This window comes from Ruditapes philippinarum, unplaced genomic scaffold, assembly GCF_026571515.1.
Source record: "Ruditapes philippinarum isolate M1 unplaced genomic scaffold, ASM2657151v2 ctg2080_1_1_1_1, whole genome shotgun sequence".
In the NCBI taxonomy this organism is placed as follows: Eukaryota; Metazoa; Mollusca; class Bivalvia; order Venerida; family Veneridae; genus Ruditapes; species Ruditapes philippinarum.
The window spans coordinates 38,340-53,619 of NW_026858091.1; the positions used below are offsets into that span (position 1 = coordinate 38,340).

The window sequence follows — 15,280 nt, forward strand, 5'->3', positions numbered from 1 at the left end:
ATGGTCATGCTGGGCACATTTCCTTTTTAATCATATTTAATGGCTAATATACATGTATAAATGTAAATATACACAGAAACAACAGCTTTTCGAAATAATAAACTGCTAAAGGGTTGGACCGTAGTGTTTTCAACATTAGCGATAAACCCTCCCCCAACTTTGCATTGTAAACTTAATAATAACGTTTAACTTATTGTCAATGAAAAAACAAAAACAAACCAAGTGCATTTATAAAACACATACTTGCTCTAGAAAGTCTTAATTTACCTTCCATGTTATTCGTAGGGCTGTGGCATTGAGTGCTCTAACAGTAATGTCTCCTGGCGGGTTTTCTGGTACATCTTGTAAGGTCTTGAACGGTCGTGTTGACCCACTAGGAAAACTCTGTCCTGCAGCATTCTCAGCTGTGATACGCAGTTTGTAGTCGGTAAAAGGCTTTAAGTTTTCTACTTTTAAAACTGGTGCTGCTAAACAATCAATCTATAAGGGATAAAAACACACACACTAAAATAAAGCATCTCGGCAAATTGCTTTAAAACTTAATTAAGGAGTTGAGCTTTCAAAATCTTTCACTAAAGAATCAATGCATGCCATAAAAATATATGTTAGGCTTTTATTTTTCATGACTCAATCAAACCGAGTCTGCAATTTTCATATAACTCTTTTGTTTTCATTGCTTCCGAGGGATCACCCCTTTTCAAGATTTGTCTTACTACACAAGAGCTGTTGTTCTGACGTTTAATATTTCGAGTTCATTGTGAAAATTGTATTCCAGCGTGGCCCGAATCAGCAAAAGCCATAGAATCCACAGCCAATGTTTTCATTCAGCAAATATTCGACTGTACAATGTGTTTTCATCAGGAAATTATATAAACATTGTGTAATACATTACCGTTTGAGTGTATATAGTTTTCCATTCTGCTGACACATTTCCTTCCAGGGCCTCGACATGAAAGGAAGACAAAGGATTACCACCGTCAGATCCTGGTATAAAAAGTAATTCAGCTGATCTTGTATCGACAAGTGATACTGCAAGGCTGGAAGGTGGCAATGGAAACCCTGTAATGAATGGGAATGTAGAACATTATAATCACAAGACCATTGGCCCATAGATGTAATCGCAAGAATGTTGTAAATAAAAGAATAATATTGACACTGTTTCACTGCTTTATTCAATGTTTTGCTTTATAACTTCTTTAGTTAAAACATTTTTTTTTTATTTACGGTCGATTACAACGAGTTGTAGCTTCTCTTTAGAATTACTCAAGAGCAGGCTTCCTGTAACTTACCAGAGTTGATGTTATAAGAGGAACCATGAACGGTAAATCTAGACGACCGATCCCTTTAAGAGCCTCTTTGATATGAAATTAAATAGTAAATAGTTCATTTTCATCTCCATACAGCCATATATTATGACGTACTTGTTGTTCAGTCGCCTTATCAAATCTCATTAAGAAATAGATCTCTACAATTATTATTTGGCAAACAAATGAAGGAAAACAATCGTACCTGGTGGAATCCAGGATTCAACATCAATTGATTGTGACGGACCATTTCCAACACTAGTGGAGGCAAACATTGATACTGTGTATATGGTCATTGATGAAAGGTTGGACAGTGTGTTGGTGTGAGCGCTGGAAGGCAGATAAATCCTTTCCCGTGTTCTATTGTCTTTCTTCCTCCAGTACAATAATGTGTAACCTAAATTTTAATGCCAAATAAAAAGAAGTATAAAAATAAGAAGCCTTTCATAGGTAATAAACGATAAGATATAACGACAATTCATTGAAACAGATGAAAGTAAGTTTACAATGGATGGATTGAAATATTTTCATACAAGGTTTTTCTATAGGCTAAGCACGTCGGTAACTTAACTAAAATATTCAGTATTACCTTATTGAACAGACAAACGAAGTTCTGGCAACCGAAAACGTCTTTGTAGCAATTTATAAAATGCAAATCAATACAATTATACAGTCCAGTGTCTTGTTTTATGACGGGTGTGAGCAGAAAAGGAGATTATTTAATTGTTGCTTCGTGACTTTTCATTCATTTTTAATAAACTGTTAAATCAATAACAATACCGATAATTATGCCATTTCTTTCAATTGGTGGCTTCCAGTTTATTGTCACTGATTCTTCTGTAACTTCACCAATGCCTAACCATTCTATCTGTGAAGGCACTGTAACAATTATGCCAAAACCTTTGTCAATTTTGACAAACATATCCAATTGATTTTTTAACTGTTTTAGAAGTATGTGTATATGAATGATTGAACGATAAATTCTAAACATGTATAGAAAAGAAGTATTTTGCAAAATACAAATATAACGCGGACAACGGACAAATAATTCCTTGTTTTAGGACCACTGACATCTGTTATTTGAATAACATTTCATCACTGATTCGGTTGGTTTAGGCTTTCTATAAGGTTAAGAAGTATACCCAGCTGCCTAAGGACAGTCACGGGTTACACTAATGTGCATTGACATTTTAAAATAAGGAAGCAAATATAGATATAGTATACACTGATATTCTGCAATAAATAGTCTGATATTCAAACAAAGCTGTAAATTAGTCACAAAATATTACATAACAATCAAACTATCTAAGAATATTGTACAACAAACAGAAGCCATCATTCTTGTCTCATCTGAGTACATGTATTTAAATCTTTTAGTTGTTACCGTACCAGCCCCTCAATAAAGCAAGAATTTATGAGGTTCTTTTAAAGTTTAAACAAAAACAAACTATTCGACATACAATCTTCTGCTGTTTTCACTGCTTTTGTGTTAGATTGTGGACCATCTCCTTGACCTGTGTAGCACAACACGGAAATTTCATACACCGTGAATGGCTTCAAACTAAATAAAAAAAAGTTGATAAAATAAACGTTTTGGCATCGCTATTATGAATTAATGACCAATATTTAAGTAACAGTACTTATCATGTCTATAGAATGAACTGAAATCAAAACAATTAAAAAGATAAACAACAAAATAAAAAAATATACATGTATATCATAAAATCTGAAATATCCACTACATACCACAAATCAGGTAGAAACTTAAATCAGGTAGAAACTAAAACATTTCATGCGTACTTGTGAAGAATAGCGTGTTGGGTGCCTATAGGGTTAGACGGATCATGCGGCACAATCATTTCACTTTGCGTAGGTTTTTTGTCTAGTTTCAATGCCAGTACTTTATATCCTAGATTTTTCCCATGGATATACTCCTGGTTAGGAGGGGTCCAGCTGACATTTACAGCTGTTGAATTCAAAACACGAACTCTGAGATCTTTAGGTGAGGCTGTTGGAAGACCTTCTGACGTCGCTACCTTAGTACGTAAAACATGTTTTAATAAGATATACAAGATGCACTAGTATTATACAAATTCAAACCCTTAGTACTTATGTAGCTAAAGTTAATACTTGACTTTAATTGTGTTGTCCTTTCTTAGACGGATCTTGCAATTTACATTACATCTTTTTGTGACTTATTAAAAATGTTCACAAGGAGAAACAATGAAGTTGTGGTTGGAAACTCGGAAAAACTTATACTGGTGCTGAACATTGTTATTTTCTTACAATAAATTTGTACATATATTTATTTATACAACTTATCATAAAATATCACTTATTAATTGAGTAACATAAGCAAAAAGAGAGTAAGACTCATCATAATACTGAGACATATACTGGCATTAAAATTATATGGCTGACCATACATACTAACTTTGATAATAGAGTATACACCGGCACCCTTTCCATTAAATGCAGCTATCTGAATATCATAAGTTTTATAGATCGCTAATCCTTGAAGTTCGTACTGTTGATAAGGATAACTGTTTGATACTGGGACCAACTTCTGCTGAAAAGTACTATCTGGAGAACCAGCAAGTTTGTATTTTATAAAATATCCGAACAGTGGTCCATTCCAACTGTCCTCGTCCGGAGGAATCCATGCTAGTCTGATTGTAGTCTTTGAACTTGCAATACCATAGAAATCCTTCGGCGAACAACTTGGCGCTTTAACAAAAAAAATAGTAATAAAATTATTATACTAATAGTCAAAATGAGACAATGTTTGTGCTTATCAAAATCTATCTAGTATTTTATCATTTTATGTGGGATTACTGGGGTAAAAACAAATAGTTATATGTGTTCAGTATCACTTATTTATCCCTTTGCCATAATAAAATTGACATATACATCTACTCAAAGAAATAATTTATCAAAAAGATAAAGACAAAGACATTTTTTTTTTGAAAACTAGAAAGTAAAATGTTGTTTCTTACGTAATTGTGGTATAGCAAGAGGCGGTATGGGTTGGGGCATACTTGGTGATCCATTTCCTACCTCATTGGAAGCCGTTACTCTGAACTGATAATTTCTGGCTGGTCTAAGATCTGTGATAATAGCTTCCCTGATATCCGGCTGTATGTTGGATTTAAATGTTACCCATCCTTCGACAGTTATAAAAATAAGAGTAAAACAAGTTTGAGTAAACGAAAGGAAAGAAAACAATATAGGAAATAAACAATGTAGATTGTACTTTTATTTTGTATATCATTTGATTTTACACTGTGTCGACAAAATGTGTTTTTTAGTGATTCTTATGTTCTCCATTTTCAGCTGCATTGTAGTTGTTAAAATGAGATATAAATTCAAAAATTATTGTTTAGGTTTACTTACGATTTTAGTAAACATCACTTGTATGTCTTAAGTTATTATTTTGACATGCACTCAAATATATTGTAAACTATATATTTATGAACAACTGCAAAATAACAATATTGTAGAATATTTTACAAAGAATATATATATCTCATTGATACGAGCAAACTATCTAAACCAACCTTTATGTTCGTTGTCATTGGATACCTCCCTGTATTCTATGATAAACCTTGTAATCGGAGAATTGCCGTCAAATCCTTGGACCCATTTAACAAATGCTGCACGCTCATCAAATGGATACAGGGTGGCGATCGAGATAATCGGAGACAATGGAAACTCTGTTTAAAAAGGATTTCCATAAATTACATCATTTAGATTAGTTTAATAATATTTATTTAAGCTCGATTGCAAAACAATTTCTTGCAACCTAAATTATAGTTGTCTGTAAGTCCGCTTCCTTGAACTATCCAGAACTGGCGTCATATGACGAAACAAGGTTGTAGTCGGAGTTAAAGAAACAATGTTTGAAAGGGTTTGCACAGAATAATAATATCTGTCATATTTTGCGGTTCGGATCGGAATATCCGTCCCGAGTTGACCCGCCCATTGGGCGGTAACGAGGCTTGCCGAGTTACCGCCCATGGGCGGGTGACCGAGGGACGGATATTCCGATCCGAACCGCGAACATATGTCAGATATTTTTTCTTGCATATTCTACCATATTCCATTATATTTTAAATTCTTTATCTTTATTTTCGATGAAAATTTATATCATTACAACCGTAACTACTTTCTTACAACAGCGTATGAATTACAACTTCATTCATAACGGTAAAATGACGTCATCCTAACCGTGCCATTGTGCAGCACGCGACTCATCTGGAACCCCCTTGCCAGATGAAATTTCCGGCATGGGTAAAACTCACGGAAACGCCGGTGTGATAAAAATGAAATTGTTCACGTTCTTATACTTTATGGCGTGTTTCTTTACAAGTTTCATTGACCAGTTTTATACAAAGGCCACGAATACATAACCTTATTGAAGATGAGCAAAATATCAATTCATTTCAGAATACTTAATAACTTAGCTGACACAATATACGAATGATACCACTAAAGTGATTTTATTTTCAAAATGAAAATGGATGTAGTAGTTTTTTTATATAAAACGCTTTCGTTTTGTAACTCATTTGATGTGCATGATCCATCTTTAAATTCATTGGAAGCTCGACATTCGTTCGTTTAATGAATTTTGAATGTTTGTCTCACATCTGGCTCTGAGATTGATGCTAAGACGAGCATCGCCCTTTTAATGAATATGAATATTGAAATAAATATCCGTCTTAAGAGTTGACTCGAAATTCAAAGTAAGCTGGATATTGCTAACTTTTAATTACAGAACTGATCTCAAAGTTCAAACCTAATTGGAAACTGAATTTTGATGAACGTTTTCAGTTCAGAGATACATTCTCGGAGTTCGAGAAAACTATATGAAGTATTTTTTGATGATTTAAGATCAGTCATTTACAAAAAACCAAAGAATTTCATTGGCTTAAAAAATAGGCTATATTCTAAATGTTAATTTAACATCATACCAATAACTGTTAGGGACGCGGACCTTTTGTCATTTCCTCCAATTGACGTCACAGTGCACGTGTATTCTCCAATGTCAAAAAATTTAACTCCTTTAATAGTCAATGTTCCATCAACCGATATTGACCGTCTGTAGTCGTTGAAAATTTGATCATCTCGGTTCCATTGTAACTTACGATAGGTCCATTTCCACGTGACTTTGACTTTGGCATATTGAGACACGCCACAGTAAAAGATCGCTGTTGAACCCTTTACAATTCTTTGATCTTCAGGCGGTTTGATTATTTGTGTAACAACTGTAAATATATTTAATTATTACTTAATGCCTTCTATAATTACTAGTTCATTATTATTAATTGATTATATCAGTTATAAATCCCCTCGGCCTCTGGAATCAGTTCCATATGTTATCCCAGATAGCGAGGGGCAACAGTTTCGACTGTTCCACAAATACCCATGAAATAACTATATTATGTTTATTCAAAATACGCAGTACCTTCTACTTAACACCTGAAGGAAATGGTCATTTATCAGCATGTAAAACTTGTAATCCAAGTACATTTACGGGCGATTCGGTATTTTAGTATATGCAATGCTATTAGTCTCAGTGACAACCATCTTCAAAGTATTTTAATTAATCAAAAAAGCCAGGAAGAAATACCCGACGCTTCAAAAGCGTTCAGTTTGCAAACAGATGCAAAAAATATCGACACATTCACTCATATAGAAAATTTAATAAAATTGTATTGAACACCCCCAAAATACGTTCAAGAAATAGTGGAGGCTCTTTGTATGTGAGAATATGATTCAAAAGAACGTTATGACACATTTACTCAACCTTCTAAAATTACTGAATAATAATGACTAAATAAGCGATTTCCCCAATTTTTGGGACTCTCTCTTGCATTCTAAAAAGTCAACGAAACTTTCGTAAACGTGAGATTACCGGAAGAAATAAATAAAGGAGATTAGCATGGACCATGTCTCAATTTTGATTTTCTTATTCTTCTGAAATTGTCTTTATAAAAATAAAATTTAACATTTACAACTTACTTTTACAAGTTTTTCCATCTGTATCCAATATTCCATATGTACACTGACAATATACGTTCCCGTTTGTATCTATGACACACACATCTTGACACTCATGGTTACCCTCTTTGCATTTATCAATGATGCAAGTGTTGCTATCTCTGTGTATCGCGATAATTCCCCTGGGGTTAACAAACAAATTATCCCGAATGCGCGTAAAGTCCGAACCGTCAAATTTGTTGATGCGAATAACAGCATTCATGAGCCAGTCAGTCCAGTAAAGGTACTTGCCCAACACAGCCAGGCCAAAAGATTGTTGACGAACGGATGAAATTATCTAAAGAAGAAATAATAATAACCTATTAAATGTATATATATATCAGACATTTGAAATATTTTTCTTCTGAATATATTTATTACAGAAATATATCTAATAAGAAATACAAGTGCGAATTAGCCAAAGGCAAGTTTTTGTCGATATTTGCTAATAAAAGTTGTTGTTGTATTAATAATGAACCATACACTTTTTTCGAGTCTGTGCCCAACCTATACCAATGAGTATGTTACTAGATATAACAAAAAATATGTTTCCAAATACATTGCATAACAAATAGTATGTTTCAAAATATGATAAAGAGTTTGTTCAAAGAAATAATAAACAAGAACAAGAAGTATATTTAAGGTATATCACAGAATAATCCAAAGTGATGCAAAAGTATGCTGCAAGCAGTGGTTTTTAACAAACAGAATGTTCCAAAATGTAAAAATAAGTGCTCAATATATGTTTAAACCGTGTGATACAAAATATAAAAAGAGAATGTTCCAAGTAAAAGGTAAAATTATGTTCCAAGATAAATGTATGACAAAGGATATGGTACGAGATATAAAAAAGAGTTCATAGAGATAGAAAAGAAAGAGTAAATTTAAATAAAGGGAGTGATCCAAAATACTAAAAAGAGTATGCTACAAGATGTAAAAAGAGTATTTTCAAGATAAAACAAAGATTATGTTGCAAAAATGAACACAATGTATGTACATGTGCCTAGCTATAACCAAAAGTTTGTTCCAAATGTAGCCAGGAGTATGGTGCAAGATATAATCTACTGTTTCAAGATATAGCAAAGAGAATGTTGCAAATTATAAATGTTCCAAAAGTATGACCAAACATAAATCAAAAATATAGCAAAGACTTTCAAAGAAAATGCATAAAGTATGTTGCAAGAAATTGAAAAGTGTACGTTTTTAGACATAACAAAGAGTATGTTCCAAAACATAGCAAAGACTATACTCCAATATATAAGAAAGGGTATCTTTCAAAATTTAGCAAAGGATATTTTTCCACATATTACAAAAAGTATGTCCCAAGATGTAACAAAGAGTAGATTCAAAGAAATATGTCAAAGAAATAAATCATTAAACTTATAACTAAGAAAGAAAATAGAAGAGGTTTACATTTATGTTTAACTTACTTTTCTGTTGGATCCGTCCAGATCACATTTTTCGATCTTGTCTAGAGTTGCATCGGACCAGTACAATATGTTAGTTGTATGGTCAATAGTGAGACCTTGTGGTGATAAAATATCAGTATTGATAACTATTTGTATGTTTTTACCCGTAAGTCTTGCTCGCTGTATACTTGGTCTATATATACTCCAAGTGACCCAGTACATGTACCTGTTATAAACAGATAAAGAATAAAAAAAATTAAAATATATGTGTAAGTGTTTGACATCAGCTCATTTTGGATAAGTAATGCTATGTAAAGCGTTATTTCCGGACGAAAAAATAAACTGCTGAAAACACCTTGTTGGGAGGATGAAAACAACATGACTAAACGTTCACTATAATAAGACCCTTACTGATTCTATGAAGAAGATATTGTTTCCTTATTAGTTTTATTGTTTCAACGACATGATTATGGTACAATCTTTGATAAGTTACCATATGATCACATACTTTACGAAAGCATCATTTTAATTAACAACGTTAACTTAGATTTTAAAAGAACTATTTCATCACCTCTCTTTATAGTTTTACAGTTTTCCATTGTCAGATAAAATTCTCTGACTTACTTTTCGCAATGTTCTATAACTATTGCCCTCGGGCGTTCCTCTTCTGGTTGTTGTATTAGAACTTCCGGTTTAGTGGTGACGTCATTCAATGCGATATTGACATTAATCTTGCTGATACGAGATTCGGTACTACTCGTAAAATAGATGTCTCCGCCAGATCTTTCGTATGCTAAACCATGCACTTGTCCGATATCTAGAGTACAGTATTCATGGTTAAATGTATTAAATAATGGAAATATATGTTGGCTGATTTGTGCCATGTCTTCTTTTGCTCCGCGGGGCGCCAGACGAAATTAGAAAATACGACAAAGTCCCTAATCCTTGGAAAATCGGGCAGTCACTAGTGAGAAAATTAACTATTTGAAAAGCAGAAAAATAAGCCCATGAATACCTTGATTGTTAATTATCTGCCCTTGAAATAAGCAAAATATTCAAATTCAAGGGTAGAAAACTCAAAAAACAAGCTCGATGACTACTGATTGTTTCCCTTATCTTAAATCACGCCCGTTTAACTCACAACGAGTGAAAAATGTCCATCGGTAAAAATGTTGTGAGCAACTTCCGTTCCTCGTTGTGAGCACCCACCTATGACGAGTGACACGATAAACAAGGTGAGTTTTTCATAATTTTTGAAGATTACAGACATTTATGTAAATATATCGGAATGCAGTTAGCTAGCGATGTGTTTTCCGAGTATGCACATGTAAAGATATTGCCTGTTGGTGGACAATTTGATGGAAATACCGTGCGACGCAGTCACTCGGCGTAGCTGGAAAACTGGAGACAACTTCTCTTTGGACCTAATTTAACATTGAAAACGTCGATTCTGGTGACGTTTTGTGCATTCTAACCTCAAACAGATGCCAACAAGTCTTCAGCATAAATTATTATCTGAAAGTCTTCGTAGAAACGAAGATATACTCTTTTTTGCTTTAATCCTCGATGTGAGCACCATAACCTCGTTGTGAGCAAGACAAGCGCAGTGCTTGTCTGGTTTTAATATGTAATTCAAATGGCAAGAATACAATTTTCAATCTACCAAAAGCAATCAAAACGTTTTTGAACAATAGTTTTTCTTTGCAATAGTTCTTCTTTTTCTTTTCTTTTTTTTTTTTTTGAAAATTATTCTTCATATTCACAAGTCATCAGATTAACAGAAGAACTAATCAGTGGAGGTAAATCAGGTATTTTATTTCGTATACTCTAGTGTGGCACGAGTGAACATCACGGGGTGTTTATGAATATTTCAACAATTTCACGATCTGTGTGATACACACATACATGTGTTTATCCTGAGCTGAAGACTGACCAAGTTATGTAAAACAAGAACTATCACGGTAAGTTGACAATGCCCCTGAAGTGGTGCTTTGTCCTTTGATTTATGGACCAGATAGATTATTTGTTTTTGAACAATTAGATCTTCAATGTGAAGGTAATTCAAGGTCAAGGTGAAATAAATATAGGTCAGTTGGAAGGTCTTGTCCAAAGGGGCATTGTGTCCAAATATGAATTAATTCCACTTACTTATAAAGAAGTTATGACCAATGTTAAAGTTTTTGGATGTTCTAGAAAGTCATTCACGGTACAAGGTAAAAAAATTAGATCAGTTTGAAGGTCTTGCCTAAAGGGGTGTTGTTTCAAAATATGAGTAGAATCCGTATACTAATAAGGAAGTTATGACCAATTTTTATGTTTTTGGACAATTTGACCTTCAAGGTGAAGGTCATTCAGGGGTCAAGGTCAAAAGAATATAGGATAGTTGAAAGGCCTTGTCCAAAGATGTGTTGTGCCTAAACATTATGCCAGGACATTATGGCCAATCTTAAATGTTTTTGGACAATTTGACCTTCAAGGTAAAGGCCATTCAGGGGTCAAGGTAAAAAATACAGGTCCGTAGGAAGGTGCTAAGGGATGTTGTGTTCAAATATGAATCAAATCCGTTTACTAATAAGGAAGTTATGGCCAATGTTAAAGTTTTCGGACAGATTGACGGACTGACAGACGGACAGTTTAAAACTAATATGCCTCCCTTTGGAGTATGCACAACGTCTTGCAAAGAAATGCTGTTGTGCAAAAACGTTTTAATTGCTGTGGTAAATTGAAAATTATATTTTCACCATCTGAATTACATATTAAAACCATACACGCACTGCGCTTGTCTTGCTCACAACGAGGTTATGGTGCTCACAACGAGGATTAAAGCAAAAAAGGGTATATCTTCGTTTCTATGAAGACTTTCAGATAATAATTCACGCTGAAGACTTGTGGGCATCTGTTTTAGGTTAGAAAGCACAAAACGTCACCAGAATCGACGTTTTCCATGTTAAATTAGGTCCAAAGAGAAGTTGTCTCCAGTTTTCCAGCTACCCCGAGTGACTGCGTCGCACGGTATTTCCATCACATTGTCCACCAACAGGCAATATCTTTACATGTGCATACTCGGAAAACACATCGCTAGCTAACTGCATTTCGATATTTTTACATAAATGTCTGTAATCTTCAAAAATTATGAAAAACTCACCTTGTTTATCGTGTCACTCGTCAAAGATGGGTGCTCACAACGAGGAACGGAAGTTGCTCACAACATTTTTACCGATGGACATTTTTCACTCGTTGTGAGTTAAACGGGCGTGTTAAATGCAAAGTGTAAAGAAAATCTGTTTCAGACTATAAGTCTTTTAGTATATGAAACTGTATGGTTAAGCTCAACACTTACGCTCAAACAATTGTGGTTATTATACGTATTTGCTTTATTAGTATGTGCTGTAAATTTAATAATTTTGGCACCAGACCCTCTTTCAAATACTACATACTTTAAAAGAATACCTTTGACAACCACTTTGATATTAGTTCCATTCAGAAACGTTGACAGGATATTTTGTTTTCGCTCATCGCTGAAGAAAAGCCTCTCGCCCACGTAGTCGAACGCGAGGGCAGCAACAGCTCGTATATATTTGTTATTTGTAATGGTGTATACCGGGGAAACAGGATCTTCTTCGTCAATAACATTTATACTCTCGATTGTTCGGACCTTTGAAAACATGAGAAAGCCATCACTGGGATCTACAATGTAAAAAAAAATATGATGAGCGTTTTTTATAGTACAGCTTATTGTGGTGTATATGCTTATTATACAGTTATTCAATTTTTATTGGATTGGAAAAATATATTTAGTCAAATAAGTTTAGTCAAATATTGTACATGTACTTATTCATGTATATAGTTATTTGCTAATTATGTTACCATATTACACGCAAATGTATATGCATGTGTGCCTACATGTAACAAGCATGCGGTGCGTTTGTGTGAGCATATATGTTACAACCAGATGTGCACATGTGGTTGCATACACGCAAATGTGTCATAAACGTGACAAGTAAATGTATATACGTGCGTGCAAATATTTAGTAGAGTAAGTAAATATGTATGTGTGTTATTTTTCATACACGTGTTAAAGAAGCATGCCTCCATGGCAGATTCATGCTAATTTTCATGAACAGTTTTAAAATGTATTTTTAAAAAGTTAAATATTGTGAAGAGAAAAAGAGAACGAAGAAATTAATTTTCTTATTGCAAACAGCACTTAAAACCCATGTTAATTACCAAAAGGTGGTCAAAATATGCAAAAATAACCCTTACTGTGTTAGTTACGCACAAGAAATAATGTGAAAAAATACTGCAAAATCAGTCATAATCGCACATAACATGGAAATTACTATTGCTATTTTGAAATTTTTTACTTTTCTTACAATCTTAGTATACATCTACTTTTTTCTCAAGTTTGATTTTCTTGAAATAATTGTCTCATCTAGAGGTATGCAGCTTTAAATACATGTAATAATGATGCATGTATGTGACTGAATTAAGTAGCGTGTTCGATCAACATTATGTAGTTTGTTTGTTTGTTTGTTTTTTTGTTTGTTGTTTTTTTTCGGATATTTTCTTCTTCATGTCTTCATGAGAGTACCCAGAAATTTCTGGCATATATAAATAAGATAAGTAAAAGTACACTATTTACTGTAATTGCTTGAGACAAATCTTATCAGCTCCAGACGACCTCTTAGGTCGAGGTCGAGAGTTTACTTGCTGTATTCCATCATTAAAACACATACTTCTATAACTTATTTTTTATATCAGATTAAAACATTTCTAGAACTACTTTTTATCTTGTAAGTAAAAATATTATCTCAGGGAAAAACATCTTATTGATATTTTAACTCAGATTTTGTCAGTTCAGCACAGAAAAATATACCAACGTTTGTTATAAAAAGGTAGATGGTATAATGAAGTAAAGTAAAAGTACATTTTACCTTCTGAGTTGCAGCAGATGTCATAACTTAATATCAGCAGCAATAAAAACCAAACCGAATGACCCATTTCTTAGAAAAAAAAACTCTATCCGATTTAAATCCGTTTAGAATTATCGGTACATATGTAAACACATTTTGCTGGTATATATAAACAATCTGAGAAATAGCTGAATTGTTCGAAATAAACCAGTTCTTTCAATTATCCCAATTGTTAACATTATCTCATTTTCTTGTCAAGATTTCTGGTTTCTATAAATTGCTGTGTAGTTTATTTACTGACGTCTGTAGGAAAGAAAATACAGTAAACACGCTCGAATTAGTCGTTAGCCTTTGTCCATGGGGTCTAGATGTCTACCTCTCAACCTAGGGACCATGGATTCGAACCCTCAACGCGTCGAAGAAGGGGATTCTAAAGGGGTTTAATAAGCTTTCATCAAGCGTTCATCAAAATCGAGCTCAAATAAACACATGTATGTTTAAACTGAACGATCTGCTGAATTAATGAAAAGGGTTTTACGTATTTTTCCTACAAAGATATGAGTTGTTCATTGGGAATGTTAATGATGGCAGTTTACTTTTTTTCTGAATATCATGAAAAACGCCTGCTTATTTTTATGAATTTGAATACAAATTTTCATTTAAGAAAAAAAATGTTGACCTATTAGATATACAAAGTAAATGATTTTACCTAGTCTAAAACACTATGGATCCACAGAAACTACCTATAACATGTCAAGGTATAAAAAAAAACATTTTATTGAATTAAAACGGGGTAATAAAAATCGAAGACTTACTAAGATAAAAACACAGCGGGTGATCTGGGCTGGTTGCTCAAAAATGACGTCTTTTGTATATAATATCAGAACAGAGCACGATATTCATATAGTAAAATAAAAAGGAAAGTGGAATAAATTCAAGTGTAAATTTCTTTTTAGTGCAGATATTATTTACATATCCAAAGGATTTCCGACTCAGTAACATAAATAATTTTATTTATAGAAAAACTATTGTATTTAGTTCAGACTTTCATTGTCATTGTCGGTTACTTTTCTTAGATGATTTGACTGAAATAAACTTTATTGCTCTTTTTGTATGTCAACATGCATAATAATACATCATTTAATTTATAAGTTAACCTGGATATAAAATTAGAAAAGCATTGTCTGATGACCAATTTCTAAAGAATACAAGTAAAAATCAAACGTTTATACGAATAATATCGGTACTGCTTTTGTACGGCAACTACTCGCATGCCAGTAAATATTTGTATAGTTTGGGACTAAGTTACAGCAGGATCAGTTTCTAGACTAACTGGCACTGATGTCATACTTGGTCGTTATCCAAATAGGGCTCCAATATATGTTCGCTCTGGGATGTGATAAGAGGCAACCTTTTCGTTATTCAGAAATATACTTATGACACACAGGGCTAAACCATTACGTACATTCAGAAGATTAAGACTTGTTTATCAGATTCGGGTGGAAAATACGACTTAAAATAAATGATCAAAGATTAGATTTTATATAAAAACAAAAGCAATTCGTTGATTATGAGTTACTCCATTTGATTAGCACTGCTTGCATGATGTACAAGC

The 15,280-nt window shown here is 33.4% G+C and overlaps 1 protein-coding gene across 1 annotated transcript; it reads right to left on the bottom strand.

The window, feature by feature from the left end:
* Window positions 1-258: 258 nt before the first annotated feature.
* LOC132752053 (protein sidekick-like) lies at window positions 259-13,964 on the bottom strand. Its single transcript, XM_060742324.1, has 15 exons — window positions 13,687-13,964; window positions 12,203-12,439; window positions 9,377-9,569; window positions 8,774-8,978; window positions 7,326-7,641; window positions 6,275-6,568; window positions 4,862-5,017; window positions 4,301-4,468; window positions 3,739-4,031; window positions 3,105-3,340; window positions 2,765-2,865; window positions 2,085-2,183; window positions 1,510-1,701; window positions 893-1,059; window positions 259-480 (listed from the first exon to the last, which is right to left on the bottom strand). Exons 1-15 carry the CDS (start codon window positions 13,751-13,753, stop codon window positions 259-261), a joined length of 2,946 nt encoding a protein of 981 aa, XP_060598307.1. The 5' UTR covers window positions 13,754-13,964.
* Between the last annotated feature and the right edge of the window lie 1,316 nt (window positions 13,965-15,280).

What these genes read in the sequence shown, in the direction of transcription:
- LOC132752053 (XM_060742324.1), bottom strand. Translation starts at nt 13,753, where the DNA reads ATGGGTCATTCGGTTTGGTTTTTATTGCTGCTGATATTAAGTTATGAC. An exon ending in GTGTATACTCTATTATCAAA is followed by an intron (nt 3,341 to 3,738) that starts GTTAGTATGTAT and finishes TTACGTACTAAG; the next exon opens with GTAGCGACGTCAGAAGGTCT. An exon ending in AAGAAATGGCATAATTATCG is followed by an intron (nt 1,702 to 2,084) that starts GTATTGTTATTG and finishes ATTAAAATTTAG; the next exon opens with GTTACACATTATTGTACTGG.